This window comes from Procambarus clarkii, chromosome 9 (genome assembly GCF_040958095.1).
Source record: "Procambarus clarkii isolate CNS0578487 chromosome 9, FALCON_Pclarkii_2.0, whole genome shotgun sequence".
NCBI lineage: Eukaryota > Metazoa > Arthropoda > Malacostraca > Decapoda > Cambaridae > Procambarus > Procambarus clarkii.
Window position 1 is genome coordinate 11,764,603 of NC_091158.1, and position 18,161 is coordinate 11,782,763.

Sequence of the window (18,161 nt, forward strand, 5' to 3'; positions counted from 1 at the left end):
CCATCTGTATCCTATGTAAGTACTTATGAGAGTTTTGCATGTGTTTTTTTCTTACTAGAGAGGTTTTTTGGAGTGAGTTTCACTTGGGCCACATAGGTAGAAAACTGTCAATGTCTTGCTAATATGAAGAAAACGGGAAAACTAAGCTAAAGACCTAGACCGGCATAATGCTGTATGCCAATACAAAGACTTAGATCACTTAAAACACAAACTTCATGTCCCCAACAAAGCTAATTAAAACGCATAAATACTCTTATGAATATCCCACATGGGTTCAAAGAAACAAAAACCTGCCTCACAATCTCACAGCTAGTTTGTGATGTAAAAATGTTTTTTAACCCATACGATTATAAACCCATAGAACCACCTTCACGCTAAAGCTGCAAATGCCAAGACATTAATTACTTCAATTTAATATCCAGAATTAAAACTTCCTCAGGAACAATGGGGGTAGATGGGGGCACAAGCAGCCAGGCTGCCTGTCCCTCACCGAAGTTACTAAAGAGACTGGGCCTCAGGTAAGGCCTGATATAGAGAACGATTGAAACCGAGGACTGCAGAAATTTTATAGAACACTAAGCAGCACAGAGACTTTTATATACAAAGCCTAATACACCATACACAGCCTTGACTACAAGTACGACAGACATCATGGCTCTGAGAACTTACTCAGCAACGTAGTGAGCAGCAGTCATCACGAAGCTCGGGTGGACGAGGGAACCGCCGCTGATGTAGGCGTTCTGGCCGCTCCCCAGCGGCTGGTCAGCCGTCATCACCACCACCATCCACGGGAACTCTCCGAACTGCGCATAGCTTTCCTGCCAACACCACGAGAGCAAGATAATACTACTCAGTTCCGAGACTGTTCTTCATTATTAATAAAATCTGATAAATTTAACTATATTGCTGCGTACCATAGTTCATTAAGCCGTAACTATTGCGCGCGTTATTGTGGTTTTATTAAAATTTCAGCTAAAATACTGAAGCTTTAAGGCAATTAAACATCGATTTATAATATATAATTACACCATATCAATATATAATACAATATTGATATAGCAAGACCATGAGTTGCTGTCTGCCACCACCACCACCAGGCTGCCAACAGCTGTTACTACCACCATTTAGCTGTGCATGTTGCCTCTTGAGAAAAAAAAAACCTCTTATGGATGCCATCTTCAACCAGCTTCCCACCGCTCTTAACTAACCCCCCCATCACCACACTATAGTTACTAAGACTCACCGTAAATCCCTTAAAGATGCCACCCACTCCTTTGGGGTTGCGGTTGCCACACGCAGGAGTGTAGATGTTCCTGGGACGAGGTGGGGGCAGGCTGGTGTCTATGTCGCGGCAACAGATGTCCTCCACCACCACACAGGTGTTCCCGCCCGCACTCCTCACGTTCACGATGCCCACCAGGTCGCCATTGTCGTCTGTTATTTAACACAGTTACACATTTAATTTTTTTTTTAATTTTGCCCCGAGGGGCGAGTTTATTGGGCAGCGCCACTCGTCTTTTGAGTGGACACACCGCCATAGCAGCATGTACAACACTCCCCAATAGAAAGAAAACCCGCTGGGTTGTTCATCCTGTCACTTTGTACTTAGACACAGCTGGGACTTGCTTAACTGTCTCAAGTGAACAGCTCCTCAAACAAGAAGACTAACATCTGTCAACCTTTAAAAGCTTACTTGACCAGGTTTTCAGACTTCTAATGCCTCTCTTCACCTTTATAATGTTAACTGCAGTTGCTAAATATCACTTACAATTTTTAAATTAGTTGCTAAATATCTTTAATAATGAAGTATTTGAACTTAATTTATTTAAAATTTAATGAGGCTGACTTATCTAATTAGGTTTACTTGAAAAATCTAATTATCTAATAGGTTTACCAGATTTAGATACCCGAAACGCTCTGCATTCTGGTAAAGGTTTATAGTGTATGGTGATTACCTACGAATTATCAACTATCAAATTTTTAGAACAAATTATTATAGTAGATATAATGGAATTAGGGAACTGTCGTGGGCTGCATGGTTGAGGGGGGGGGGAGGCAAGTCATTACCCGGGGGGGGGGGGGGGGGTGGAAAGAGTAGCTCGATACTTCCTGTTCCGGCCAATAACATTTTTAGGTAAAACTATCATGTTAGTCTATAATACGCAAGAGTGAGTGAGTGAGTGAGTGAGTGAGTGAGTGAGTGAGTGAGTGAGTGAGTGAATTTAATAAACAAGTGAACAAATCCAATAGGAGCCGTAATGAGGGGTTCGAACCCATGCGTGAGTGTTCCCAAACGCGTTCTAGTCCACTGCACCACATGGTAAAAGAATTGCAGTTGCACTCCAGGTTGTAATTCTTTTGACCATGTCGTGGTGCAGTCGACTAGAGCGCGCCTGGGAACACCGAGCACATGGGTTCAAAACCCTCATCAAGGCTCCTGTTGGATTTGTTCACTGATATACATTACGTTAATGTTCTCTCTATGTAAACACAAGTGTGTGTGTGTTATAAGTGTAAACAAGACATGCCTGGACTTTGTATATAAACATACACGGATATTTTGAAAGTATAGATAAGTATATTTCCATTTTTAGGGAGTTACTAGTCTACACGACACTTGAAATGTGGTTTTTATATGTCCACACAATACACACGGTTTCCCTGTACACTAGGTGTCTTGAAGCCTCTTTAGGGCCACAGAGGTTTCCCCCCCCCCTCCCAGGTCAAACACTAGCCTTTTCCAGGAGGTAAATCCACAACAGCTGACCACATCCCAGGTATCTATTGACTGCTAGGGGATCAGAGGCATCCACTACGTGGAAACTGAGCAAACGTCTCTGTCCAGCTGCCGCGGGAATCTAACCCGGGACCGTTAAGTTTGTGACCCGCCTACACTGGTCACTAAGGTGCAGGACCCATTCTCAGTCTGCAAAACATACCAGTGTGATTGGACATGGTGTAAGTCTTGATAACAAATCAGTCTTCCTAGAGCTCATCAGACTACACAGTCTGAACAGACAATTGTCAGTTCAGAATAAAACAATATAACAATCACTGGCATATGATAACCTAACTTGTTATGGCACAATAAGCTGCATGATAGCAAAGAATGGGACTAAGAGAAGTACTGCAACCCGTCCGCCTGATCCGATAGTTTAAACAAATGTGCTATTGCGTATTAAACAGTCCAGATTTGTACGTACCTGGTGCTTGAGCACCTTTGTCCTTGCAGTGCCAGTGACGAGCACACACGCAGTCTTGGGATGGCAGCTGTTGAGTCGGCTGTAGCACTGGGGGCTTGGGTTGGGTAGGAGTGACGTATTTCTGGCACTCGGGCCTGCTGATGCCCGCAAAGATATCCAGTAGACACTGCCGCTCCTCGTCGCTAGATGGCGGGGTCGCCTGTCTTGGGTGTCGTAGCCCAGGTCGGAGTTCAGCCACCACACCCACAACGGCTGCCGCTAGCAACATGGTGGACGCCCATGCTCTCGCTCGAGTCATCCTTGAATGCAAGGCGGTGTTACCGTGGTGGGCTGGGGGAAAAACTTCATGTAAAATTTATAAGATGATAATAGTGACATCTATAGATATATATAGAGATGTATATGTGACTATAACCTGTTAAGTTACACCAACAAAAACTGAATAGATTCCTGATGTATATTTTAATATAAGTATGTAACTTTTTCAATGCTTGCTTAGCTAAGCTAATATTGAAGGGGATCAAACGTGAGCCCATGATGTGCCTCTAACCTTTCCACACGCCGCTCACAGAATAGGTATAGGGCCGATGGGGTCCATCAATGAACTCAACAGAAGCTCAACCACATCCTAGATACACCCGTCAGCACTTCCTCTAACATTCTCATCACAAACAACTTTCACAACAAACGTCACAAACCATGATTTCATAATCAGGGTTTTATAATCAGACATAAGAACAAAGGCAACTGTAGAAGGCCTATTGGCCCATACGAGGCAGCTCCTATTTATAACCACCCAATCCCACTCATATACATGTCCAACCCATGCTTGAAACAATCGAGGGACCCCACCTCCACAATGTTACGCGGCAATTGGTTCCACAAATCAACAACCCTGTTACTGAACCAGTATTTACCCAAGTCTTTCCTAAATCTAAACTTATCCAATTTATACCCATTGTTTCGTGTTCTGTCTTGTGTTGATACTTTTAAAGGGGTTTTTCAGTTATATCGCACCAAGACTAGGGAAAGGATAGGTCCACCAAAAACTGAGACAGGCCAAACAACAGATAGTGATGAAGAGATGAGTAGCATTCCCAATAAATATTTTGTATCTGTATTTACCAAAGAGGAACCCAACAACATGCCCCCAGCCGAACAAGTCCATGTGGGCGGGGACGAGGACAGGCCGACGAGCCCAGCAGTCACCAGGGAGGACTGCTGGACTGCATAGACTTGGCAGACTATGACACAGGATAAACCCCAGATTGATAATGAATTTTAATGTCACATTTAAGATAATAAAAGAACAGAATATATTCTCCTTTTATATTTAATTTTATGTAAATGTTTCCATAACGGAGCGGAATATACAGATTTTATGCCAATATAAACGTGCTCGATCAAATAATCTAATTATATTCCACTTGTGCTTTCAGGGACAGAGCTACAGCTTTCTGGTCCTGCCTCTCGTCCTTCGACTAGCGAAGGTTACCGAGCCCATTGGGCTCATATCTACAGGAAATCTCATAAAGGCTGCCTCCCACTACTTAGATAACTCCACTCCTTCAATATTCCGACACTTGACAAAAAAATCTGTATATCATTTAGGTAATTCGGTTTATTTGAGAGCAGTTGCTCGTGTACCACCCAATCCAAGTTGTCTCGCTTACTGTTCAACTCTTAAAGTGTGTATGGTAGTCGTGTCTTCAGTGACTCGAGGTTTAAGTACATTTTAGCCTTTTTTTCGTAGTTGACATTTCATGTCTGGGACTAGTCAGGTCCCATTCCTCTGAACTCTTACCATCTTCGTTTTGACAAAACTACTCCACAATGGCGCCTCTATAGCGATCTAGTAGTAAATAGCTAAGACATGAACAGTGATTGAGCTCCATGAGGTTCCATGTGTAACCTCAATGAGCCAGACTACACATCGGTCACACAAGAATAACGGTGGGACACTGGATAGACAAGGAACCACCAACATGCTGACCAATATACACACTCCCACTTGCAGTCATACATAATGGAATCAGGGGAGAAAATACTAGCCTCAGTACAAAAGGTAACAGCATATTGCTGTGTATTACCTAAGCTTGCTAATAATAATAATAATAATTAGTTATACATCATCTACCATATTGCTCCAATTTTTAGGATAATTTGCTCTCCATAAATTTCTTTATTCAAAATACTACTAGCTAAATTCCTCGGTGAATCAGACATTCTTTCTGTATAGATAAAATTACTTTTTTTTTTCTGCCCCCGTACATGCGTGTGTAGCACTCCCTCAAGAGAAGGGGTCGAGTCATTGGCACGACTGCTACGTTCGCTCTGTTGCGCCTTTCAAACGTAAATACGGTTTAATAACTTTTTTTTTTTTTGGGGGGGGGGGGGGCAAATTAAATCGTTTCTGTATATTGTGTGTATGCATACGCAGCCTTGAATCTTGAGCAATAACTCGCGAGAACTTTAACAAGTCTGTGCATTGCAATTTAAAAAAGATTTCATTTATCATATATTAAATTTACAAATGCCAGATTATTCCTAAAGTTAATAACGTTTGATGAGATTTATCTTTCCTACTTTATACGGCAGCACCAGCCGAGTTGTGGATACTTTACGTTGGCCAGGAAATGGTTTCTCGACAAAGGTGGTTCAAAGCACAATCATTTGTGCGACAATATTGAATACCACTGTGTTCCATTCCACAGATTCGACAGTATTATTTTCCCACCAAAATCCTCCCTTCAGAAGACAACTACTACTATTCCCGCATCCTTAACTACCTCGCTCCACCACCATCGTTCCTTTCCTACTTAGCAGATAGCAACGTTAAGCTCATCCCAGAACTAGTAAGTGATCATTTCGCAATATATTGTGAATACAATGTGGCGGATATTAGGTCCAATCCTCATCCTAGAGTTAAAATTAACATTCCAGACAATCTTAAACAGCACTTTAAGGCTTATGTACATAAGTGGTACACTGGGTATACACCTGTATCAGTGGACCACTTTTACATTGATCTTGTCAGTATCATTACCAGTTATTATGATACCTGGGTTAAATCAAGGAAAAAAAAGAACACTCGTTCTTCCTCATGGACAGAGGATCCTATTATTATTGCAGAGCGAGCTAAAGTGCTTCAGCTTACCTACCTTGAGGCTACCTTGAGGTGCTTCCGGGGCTTAGTGTCCCCGCGGCCCGGTCGTCGACCAGGCCTCCTGGTTGCTGGACTGATCAACCAGGCTGTTAGACGCGGCTGCTCGTAGCCTGACGTATGAGCTTGCCGACTCTTATAAACGAGACAAAACAGCTGACAATTTACTTGCATTCCTTAATGCCAACAGAGATTTTCGCGAGCTTAAGGGTCAAGTTAAGGACACATATTGGGAACAATTCCTACAAGGTATCAATAGAACTACAACATTATCAGAAATGTGGAACAAAATTAAAAACATTACCAAACCTTCAGCCCCAGTTCAGCTTCATCATACTCCTGCAGAATATGCTGACATGCTCCTAGCTCAATGGTCTAGTGTCTCACAAATTTCTTCCTTACCCCCAGATATACAGCAGCATTTAAGACATACCAACATTAACAAACTTTAATATTGAAATAGCACGCTCCTCACCAGATTTAACAGATCAGTTTCCTATAACTCCCTTTGAATTAACATCAGCATTAGGAAAACCTAAACAAACTGCCTCTGGTGAGGATGGTATAACTTATAACACCTTGAGCTTACTGAATGATGTCCCTAGCCACCCTCTGCTTGACCTCTATCAAATGAGTCTCTCACAAGGTATCTTGCCAAAGATATGGACACAGTCTCATAATACCAATTCCTAAACCTAACTCAAAAATTCAGACCCATTTCCCTTACATCTTGCATGTGTAAGTCTTGGAGAGAATTGTTCTCAATCGTGTCACGTTTCAGGCCAAAGAAAAACTGGCTCCTAACCTATATGGGTTTATGCCCAAGTGTAGCACATAAACATGTTTTGCTGAATATTTTGTAAACTCTCAGGATGGGACACAGGCAGCTTTTATTGACCTAAAGTCGGCTTTCGATGTAGCGAATGGCGAAATAATATTAGAGCAACTTGCTGAATTTGGAATCAAAGGTAATCTTCTGAGTTGGATAAAGAGCTACCTATCCAACAGGCGTGCTAGTGTCCTATTTAAAGAAGTTAAAAGTACAAGAACAGATGCATTCGAACTAGGCACACCTCAAGGTGGTGTCCTAAGCCCTATGCTCTTCAATACACTTATGCACAAACCTATCCATGACACACCTGTACAACCTACGGAAACTGTTATATGTTGATATTTGTATTATGGCACACAGTAAACCAAGGCTACAAGTGTTACTTGATGCATTCTCCAAGAAAGTAGTAGAATGTGGCCTCATAATCTCTGTTGATAAAACAAGGGTTCTTATTCCCCATTCTCTTCATGTTAATTATACTATTAAATGGAGTGCCCGTGGAGACTCGAGTCTTATAAATATCTTGGAGTCAAGGTTAATGATGCAAATCTCATCAGCAACCTGTGCAAAAACTTGAGCGTCTTAAACCTCTCAAAACTCTTGTTGGCAAAGGATTTGGCATTAACAAAATATGCTCGTAGTTTTTATATTGCCTTTATACGATCTGTTGTTGATTATTATGCCTTGCATCTCCTTAATTTTTCTCCTAAACAATTACAAGGCCTAGATGTAGTACAGAATGATGCCATGCGCATCATCCTAGGTTGTCCTATTACTGTCACAATTGTTAACATGAGGCAGGAGCTAAGCTGAGCTAAGCTTACCTTCAATTTACGAAAGAATAATTCTACTTAGTACTATGTTTTGCGCCAAAACTTTGAAAAATAGTGGTCCCCCAGCTCTATTCAAATTAAATTGAGTTCCATTTTAAACAATTCTGACTGTTCCCTCAATCCGCCGCAAAAAGCTCCCTACAGTGTGTGGCTCAGTTGTTGTGCCTATAATCTTCTGAAACTGAATGTGTCTCTTAACCCTGATAAAACTGTTCACTATATTCCCTCTTGGAAAGATGTGAAGGTCTCTCTGCATTATACCCCCATCAGTGTAAAACAAATGTATAACACTGAAATCTTGAGATGTATAACATTAGAAGCTATTAATTAACAATCATCTTCAAATTCTCAAACCGACTGAATCCTATACCTTTACTGATGGCTCTGTGCAGTTAGGCACTGGTAGAACAGGTTGTGCATGTGCAGTATATAAAGGGAATGAAATGATCATGTCTAGTACACAGAGATTGAACAACTGGGCAAGCACGACACAGACCGAGCTATTGAGCATTTATCTAGCCACTGAATACCTTAAGCTCAATGGTGGTGGAGTTATTTTCTGTGACTCTAAAAGTGCTCTGCAGTCCTTACATAACCCATCACAATGTATGTCAGAAGTAGCTTGTAATATTAAATGGAATGTAATTTTTGCCAATGATAACTCTTGTATACAAATTGTGTGGATCCCATCCCATGTTGGAGTTGGAAAACATGACTTTGTAGATCGATTGGGCAATAAGGCTTGCAGGAAAGAAAACATTGATTATGACTTTGGACTATCTAATGCAATTATTAGAAACATACAAATTAAAGAAATTAATTCAGATTTAGAAGAACTAAGAAATGCCCAGACACCTGCAGTATTAAAAGTTATGACAAGTTTTGTAATAATAGGTATTTGTATGGTCAGCACAGTAACCGGACCAGGCAATGAGATGTAGTCATTGCGCGAATTCGCCTTGGCTATAGACACATCTGGCAGGTTAGTGAGGCTGAGCCACTACCAGAATACTCAGATTGTAAACTGTGATAAACCTTTAATGCATTCACTAAAACACTATATTGTTGAATGTGAAACCGTAAAGGACTTTAGACCTCCTGGCCTATTGTACCACCCACTGTGTAACTATTTTATTGACTCAGGTGTTCTGGACGACATCCTAACAATTTATCCAAAATTTGCTTATCCATTTTAAGGAATGAAGAACAATTTTTATATGTATTACTTCTAAGCTGCATCACTTACGACCCCATCCCTGTCCTTGTGTGGCAGTGCACAATAGAAAGTCGTTTTCACATATCCATACATTAAAACATTGATTGTAACCATGATATATATGTGCTCCAGCCTACAGTTTAGACCTATTGTCTTGTGTATGACCCTCTGTCCTGCGTGACAGTGAATACCAGCATTATCCTCACTTTGATAAGATTTAATCAAAATCCTCGGATTAGGCAAAATTGTAATTAATAGTCAATAAACATGTCAATAATAATAACTACTGTCACTTCCTATCTCGCCGCCTCTACCCAATTACATCACGACTTAAACATCTCCTCCGCCGGACCTCCTCCGGCCGGTAAGGAATAACCTGTCTGTCGAGGCGACTGTCTTGACCTTTGCTTGACCTGCGTGTCCTCTTGTAGCGTCAGCCACATTCATCGTCAACTGCGCGTCCCTCTTTATCGGGGCTACACTGCCAAAAGCAACGGCTCAAAGACATCCACGTTTTCTATCCGAAGGTAAGGTAAGGTTAGGTAGGGTTGGTTTGGGTTAGGCAAGGCTGGGTTAGGCAAGGCAAGGCTGGATTAGGCAAGGCAAGGCAGGTTTAGGCAAGGCAAGGCAGGATTAGGCAAGGCAAGGCAAGGCAGGATTAGGCAAGATTTACACGTTCTGGTACTCCGTATTCTGTACGCTGTAGCAACTCAAGAAGACTGGCTCCTCAGCCAGACCAACTTAACAAATTGGAGTATATTAATATTATATTAGTATAATTAAATGGAGTATATTAATCTTGACCACCTCTCTGATAGGTCTAATGTAATTCGCACAATTAAGGGCCCACAGTTTCAAGCTCAAGGAACCGCATTTTAGGACATAAAACAGGGTTTGTTTTTTATCCATATAGGGGTAATAAACCCATGCAATAGTCCATCAGTCTCGCCCATAAATTGAGCTGGAAAAAATCCAGAGGAATAATTTTAGGGACCCTTCGACAAGCCTCCGGGTTCCTGTCCCCGTCGAGGCAGCTAAAGGTGAGCCCCTCCGGGGGTGGAGCCCCCCCCCCTCAGGTAATTTCATATTGCGTCTCTTCTCCCCCCCCCCCTCCAATCCAACCTCCTCCACTATACTTAAAAGTTTACGACAATTTAACCACACTCAAACCATCCTCTTCATGACATCTGTGAAGTGTTCTTGGCGTGATGTATATCTATGTATATCTATGATATACATAGATATGCATCTCTCTGTCCAGGGAGGATGTTGGCTGGTGATTATTCATCCCGTTTTCATGATGTCGCAACATACATTTTTTTTTGGGGGGGGGGGGGGGGGGGGGTGTACTAAAACGCACGAACCCGAGCCCCCGACCTAACCCAACGAACCCACGCGTAGAAAACGTGGACATGAGAGGGCCGTTACATTTTATAGTACCCTTTATTTTGTACGTTGGGGGAGGCCTTAGCGTACTTTTAAAATGTGAAGCAGCTAAGACTCCGCTATACCGCTAGTTAGAATGGCGGGAGAGAATGTGGCGGTACCGTATGCAACTACACACACTCCGGCAGCGTGTATAGTGGGTACCAGTTGTTCGTACAATCTGTAAATATTATCTTGCAACATTGATAATTATCGCAATGTGCACATACAACGTGTACGTTCTCACAGAGTGCACATCCCCCTATCGTGTTGGCATCACACTGACATCCCATTTTGTGCACACACTGACATCCCATTTTGTGCACACACTGACATCCCATTTTGTGCACACACTCATCAGGTTCGCATCCTCTGCAATACTAGGAGACTAAAGCTGTTGCTCAGGGCAGAAACCTAATACCCCAGCCGGGATTAAATTATGACGTCACACACCTTGTGTATAAGCTACATGAAACCAACATTTTTATCTCGTATTTAGCTCAGCTTGGGGTAAGTTAGGATGGGATAGGCTGGGCTGGGCTTATTTAAATAGTGACGCAGGGTGGTATAAAAAAAAAACGCTCCTGTGCCAGGTAAGTCCACTACGGGCTCACCATAACCCGTGCTACTTGGAACTGGTTCCGAGTAGCTGAATCTATAACAACAGGAGGGTGGTAAACTTCTCCCGGACACAGTTGTTTACACCACCAAAAGATCACATTCACTCCAAACATCTGCCATCTATACGGGCTACTCACGCCCGTGCCGCCTCTTTGTAATAGCTTAATCTTCATCAACAACAACGGTGGTAAACTCAGGTCTTCGACCCTACTCTACCATGGAGCAGTGATGATCCCAGCCAGCCGGTCACTCAGCCAGGCAGGTCACGAGCTGCGGCGACGCTGTCATGCATACTCATCACTCGCCGACTCTCAAAGTGCTAAACCCGATTTAATTGTTTGGAATTAACACCAGGAAGCATTTATATTCTTGTTGCTTATAGACTATATTCCTGGCAGCTAACAACCTTGCTTGTTAAACATGGGTTATACCGCACTCTCAAGTCCTCAACTAACAGGTAATGTTTACGTTATCATAACCAACATTGTAAATGCAATCTGTTAAGTAATGGCTCCCGAATATTTACGTTTTCCATACATCAGACTCAATAGGTTAGGTGGGAGGCTTGGGTTTCTGGTTAGGAGGTTGGGATATAAGTGGCAAATCAAGAGAATGAGCTGGTTGATTAGCCTACTTGAAGGCTAGATTAGAAGGCAGGGGGCCCAAAGAGACCTCCATAGCAGGAATGGGGCGGAACCACCAAAACGGGAGGGGATGGAGGGAGAGTAAGAGGTAGGGGGCGAGAAAGAAAGCGAAACCACCTTACCCGCCGGGGAGGAGGAAGGAGAGGAGCCAGGCTTATGCTTCTGACTCAAAGAGACAGGCGTCCCAGCAACAATGTACTGGGCAACAGATCCCAGCGTCTCCACAGGAGAAACAGAACGAGAACAAACACGACGGCCGTTGAGAGAGCGATGGACATCAGCCCGCACTGACAGGCGGCGTGGAGAGCGAAGAGACTGAGGAGAAAGATGGGAAGGAGGATCGGAGGGAGACGAGGAAGACAACATAGGAGACACGACAGACTGGGAAGAAAGAAGGGAAACCCCAGACAGAGGCAGGAGGGGCACCCTCCGGGACAGAACGCAAAGGAACAGAAGAGGAGGCGGTGGGCATGTCTGGGTCTAAGGCCCGGAATCGGTTGTGAGATTGAGGAAGGCGAGAAGGACGAGGAGACGAAGAGCTCAACACGCGAGCATAAGAGACGTTAGCTTGAGGGGGGAGATGGCAAACTTGGCGCGGCACCTCGCCTCAGGAAAAGACAAACGTTCCCGGTGCTTCAAGTTGAGAACGGCTGCCTGATGTATACACGTGCGGGAGAAGGCAGGGTGGGCCTCAACGCAATTGAGGCAGCGAGCCTGGGGAGAAGGGCACTCCGACTTAGTGACCCTCGTCCCCACACACAGGACAGGCACACAGTACTGGAGCAGCGGAGGGCTCCATGCCCAAACCTCCAGCACTTATTACAGAGCCGAGGAGAGGGAATGTACTCCTGGACAGAGCACCTGGCATCAGCAAGAATGACAGGGCAGAAGGGCCCTACCATCAAAGGTAATCTTCACAACCCAAAGGGGTTGACGGCGACGACCATGAGGGGAATGAGTAAATGAGTCCACCTGGAGGACAGAATGGCCTTGGGCTTCGAGGACATGCCGAATATCATCGTGGCAGTCCTGCAGATTCCGAGCACCGGTCACAACCTGGGGCGGGAGGAGAATAGTGCCAACACTGGCACTCAACCGAGTGTTCTTGGAGACCCGAACAAGGGTCTCGCCAAGGCAGCATAAGGCGGCCAAGCGGGAGGCCGCATCCTGAGAAGGAGCAGCAACGACACGTGTACCAAAACGGGTGGGGTTGAAGGTAACGGAGGCATCCACTGAATCAACAAGGTGCCTATGGAGGTAGAAATTGTCAGGATGTGTAGAATCAAGAGGGAGGAGATCAAAGTATTTGGCCCACGAAGCAGGACCAAACAAGGCTTTAAACGCATCAGTACGGGAAGGAATCGAGCGAGCGCGGCCGTGGCGAGGACAACATTCAGAATCCCCAGAGAGAGGGGTTAAAAGGCACAGTAGTCACTACTTTAGACTGAGCCGTGTCAGGGGACGAGGTGGTCACCACTGTTGGCTTGGGGCTCGACCCAACCACAGAGGAGGGAGGGAAGCCAAGCGGAGTAGTCCAGAGGGTCAGAGGAGGAGCAAGGTCGGGGCCCAATGCAGCGGGGGTTACAGAGCCCAGTCTTCCAACACGGTCCAACTCGGGGGCTTAGTCGCCCACCCCACGAGCCTGAGAAGGGATAAGAACAAAAGAATTCGACATGAAACAAGAGGAAAAACATTCATTTACGAATGTGCCCCATAGCCACCATGGAGTCACAATTAGAGGCAGGACACCCAACAAGAAGCTATCGCCGATCATACCAGGCCCCTAGGGGTGCGTCGTGAGTATACGCCCCACAAACGCCACCTTAAGAATCGTCAGTCCGTCGAGATCGGGTTCAGTGACGAAAGGAGGATTGACAATAAAAGGTTCTCCTCACTCTCGACGTTGGGTTCTACAGTTCTACGGGTGCAAGAGTATGCCTCCTCAAGCACCCGGGCGTCAAAATAGAAGAAGTCCAAAAGAATAACTAAAAGAAGCAAAAGGTCGGCAGGAAACGACAAGCAGATAGGAGAAGAGGGGGGAGAAAAACGAAACATAAGGAAAAGGAAAAGCGAATAGCATATTATATGCTATTATAATAATTTATATTTAAGAAAATTCCTGTTTTGAATGAACAGCATATACAAATTGATGAATGCGTCTGTGGGGGACGACCGCTTGATATAACGGACGGCTAGATTAACGAGCTTGAATCATCGTAAGGACGGCCTGTAATTTAACGCTAGACACAATAAAGACCTCGAACGTCAGTCAAGTTAAAAACAAAAATACATTAGCTACAACTAGGCAGTTGTCGAGGCATAAATAGCTAGTAGACAAAACTCCAACATCCACAGCTTTTCAGGTAGTCATGTTAAGTAAATATTCAGCATTTTCAAGTAGCCTAAGCATTATTAAGTAAAGATTATTAGGTAGCCTAAGAGCTGGTAAGCAAGCACTTAAGACAAGCAAAAGCTTAATTGGTTTATAAGGCGGAAATTATGTGGCTTACACAACCTAAGCTTCATAACGGTCAAATGAGTAATTGTAAATATCGGTATAACTGTCAGTGTGGCTCCATGTCATTTCCCGCGCAAAGGTGGTCTCTTTGTTACCTAGCTGTTAACTAGCCAAGTATCCATAATACCACAACCATAATATGGTACATGGTTACCATAAATACTAAACTATACCACAAACTGTTAACAATAACATGGAGGAAAAACATTTCATTCCCTTTGATCACTCACGGGCTTCCACTTTTATGGGCCTGTGTTCCAGGCCCCGATGGTCCAAGGACAAACTGGCCACCTATGGCCTGTGTCTTATCTTTCTCACAGATCACCAAAGAGCAGAGACTGGCAGGCAGGCACAATAACAAAACACATGAACATCGTACAGAAATCAAAGAATGCGTTCAAGATACTATACACAACACGTTCGACCAGAAAGCATGCAGTACCGGCATGGAATCCCACCTCAAAAACTACCAAATAACTGTTGAAATAGAACAGAGGCATAATGCAAGACTTGCTCCCAAAATTAAGAGGGACTGAGATACACAGACTGATGGAACTAAATTTAAACACTAGAAACAATGAGGTCAAGAGTCATTGCATTAGACAATCGACAGGTGGCAAGGCGGCACCCAGGAGATGAAGCTTAGTCCTGCTAACTATCAGCTAAGTATTGTATTACAAGCACACACACACACACACACACACCAATTCCAGAGCCCAGGGAAAGTACGCCCCGGTTGGATAAACCCAGACTATAGCTTAAGGCTGTTTGAGCTTCTACCTCTGACCTCTCCCATGGTGCATCCCACACTCTTAACTCTCCTCTCCTCTCCCAAGGCCCCCACGCCTCTTCCAGGGCCCCACACGCCTCTCCTAGGGGGCCACATTCCCCTCCCAGCCCCCAGGGCCCCCCCACAACCACTCACCTCTCCAAGGTCCGCCCCCCCCCCTCGCCAATGCACTCAGGGACGGTGCAAAATTCTGGTTTGTGTTGAGGTCTGGGTACCACTCTCCCAGCACCCCGAGTACCACTCCTCCATGCACCGTCCCCCTGGTTCCTCGATGGTGACTACCTCCGTCAAGACAAGGCAACGGCTTAGCAACTTCCTAGGTTGTAGTTAGATTCTCGATATTATTGGTGCTCCAGGGAGGGTTTAAAGTCTCAGTTGGGTATCCCCTTCCCCCCCCTCTCTAGAGCCTTCCTTATCGTGAGTTAGATCTGGTTTGTTTTACAAACTCTTAAGTACTTGACTCAAAACCTTGCAATAAGAAATGTATTTATTTCTTGGGAATAAATCAAGTTGGTTTGATAAACTCGCGTTGCATGCAACTTTGAAAACGATAAAAATCTCTATAGATCGGCACAAGTTCGTGTTTAGTTTTCTCGAGGTTGTAGTAACTGTAGCATTAACTCCTGTACCTCGTGGAAGTACAGGAGCGCTACAGTGAGATTACAGTAGCAGACACTACCACTAGTACCCCGGGAGGCAGATCTTAAAAGTTCAGCCATATGTAACAATTATAATACTTATCTAAAACATTACTTGTATCTCTTCACACTGCTACACCCAGTTCCAGTAAGCATCGTCAGCATAACCGTAGCGAGAGCCTCCATATAAACGTTCATTATGTATTAACTAAGTAGCTTTATCACAGAGATATGAAAAACCTCGCAGGTTAAAGCCATACTTAGTGCACTAAAGCAAGCCCCAAACCATCTCCTCCCCCCCCCCCCCCACCTTCACAATTTTCCTATTTCTTGTCTGAGACAATGTACTGTAGACACTGACTCTGCAGACACTCCTGTTGGACAGGGTTCGACTCCCACAGTGGGAGGAGATGTCAGGTACGATATGGATCCACTATACCTATGTGCATACGGACAAGGTCAGCCGTATCCCAGCCTAGCAATTGCAACACTTGCGCTGCAGGAATCAGCTGATTGGATAACCTTGCCCTTCAAGCAGGCAGAACTGCCAGCACCCCACCTCGTTATTCGTAGACTTTTTCACTTTGCATAACATCAGAAATGAGACGAAGACAATGAAATAATAAAATATGTGGCCTACCTACCCGAACACAGAAGTAAAGTAGAGTACGTACACTGCTCCCAACAACGTCTGGCACGACACTGAGACTGGTGGGGCCCAAATGGGTCTCCTCTACCTGTCAGACAACTTGGGTTGCCAGCTAGCTTCGCAGCTGGCCACAACCTCGAAGCCAGCTTCGCAACTGACGCTCTGAATCAACGAATCATTTACACACTAAATTCTAAATTAACTCATTCTATTTCAAGAAACATTAATTTAATATATGTAATGTACTCATATTTCTTTTTGAAGTGATAAATGAGTATATTTATGTTAAAATGCGTGTATGAAGAATGCAAGGATTCGAGGCTTCATAAAAGGTGTGGGTACTTTGTTATTTGTTTCTCATAGTTATCTGTAGTTAATGTTAAGAATTTCAATTCTTGCATCAATTTCTTCCTTGTCATCGGTGTTTTACAGAGGCTTCTCGGCAAGGACGACTTGTGGTGGTTTATGGCAAAGAATGTTATATTCCAGACAAAATACTGCTTGATGTTTGTAAATAAACATCATTCAAAACACACAAATCACAATAGCGTGATGCATCAAATGGTGATGCATCACGCTATTGTGATTTCTGTGTGTAATGAAGTAAGGGCAAAGAGGTAGAACAGCTTGTTGATAGAGCTAGAGTGCATGGGGGTTTTGTGTAAAATCCTGGTTTGTGTCTCGGAGAGGCTGCAGGATCCGAGTAAGATCGGTAGAATTTAAATTTTGCCCCGAGGGGCGAGTTTATTGGGCAGCGCCACTCATCTTGTGAGTGGACACACCGCCATTGTAGCATATACAACACTCCCCAATAGGAAGAAAACTCGCTGGGTTGTTCATCCTGTCACTTGTACCCAGACACAGCTGGGACTTGCTTAACTGTCTCAAGTGAACAGCTCCTCAAACAAGAAGATTAACATCTATCAACCCTTAAAAGCTTACTTTATCTTGCGGGTGCAAAATGGGGAAATCTTTTAAGAACAGTATCAATATTTGACAAATAGTGTTTTCCTAACTCAAACAATGTGGGGTGTATTATTCTACACATACTTCTGATGTCTCTCAGGTGTTTACATTCACGTTGATAGTGGTCAAGGCGGTGTCCATCACTCTCACCACAGATTAGAATTTCCGGTTGCGATTCTTTTAACCGTGTCGTAGCTCAGTCGATTAAGGGAGCGTCTGGGATCCTCTCGGACGTAGGTTCGAACCCTCGTCACGGCCTTTGTTGATTTGTTCATCATTCAAACGTATCTTTTTCTGAGATTCGTCCAGTAACTCAACACTGAACCACAATTTGTAAAATAACATACGAACAACTATAAATTAACAACCCTGTTTCCAAACCAGTATTTATACCCAGGTCTTTTCCTAAATCTAAACCTATATATATATTTTTTCTAGGTCAACTAACACTACGAAAATATTGTTAACTAATCCGGATTATAATATTTCATACTAGGAATCACGATAAGTTTTCTCTCGTTGCCTTGAGCAATTTGTGCTCAGGTCAGGTATTCCCACAGTGTAAAATCGAGTAATTTTAAATACCATCTGCAAATTTAACATGACAGTAGCACACATGTGAGCTATCATGTTTTAGGGCCAAGAACTGGAACTAGTTAGGCT

General features: G+C 43.8%; 1 protein-coding gene across 6 annotated transcripts in view; it reads right to left on the reverse strand.

Moving 5' to 3' along the window:
• LOC123766235 (phenoloxidase-activating factor 2) overlaps positions 1-18,161 on the reverse strand; it is a 153,135-nt gene that overhangs the window by 4,377 nt on the left and 130,597 nt on the right. For 2 of the 6 annotated variants that reach the window (XM_069321144.1, XM_069321145.1), the window contains 3 exons: positions 3,204-3,533; positions 1,244-1,434; positions 670-818 (listed from right to left, as the gene is read on the reverse strand). In XM_069321144.1, coding sequence (XP_069177245.1) covers positions 670-818; positions 1,244-1,434; positions 3,204-3,533 — 670 coding nt within the window. Of the gene's footprint in view, positions 1-669; positions 819-1,243; positions 1,435-3,203; positions 3,534-16,523; positions 16,655-18,161 lie in introns of those variants that run through there. The other 4 variants (XM_069321146.1, XM_045755256.2, XM_045755255.2 and 1 more) reach the window with 4 other exon arrangements.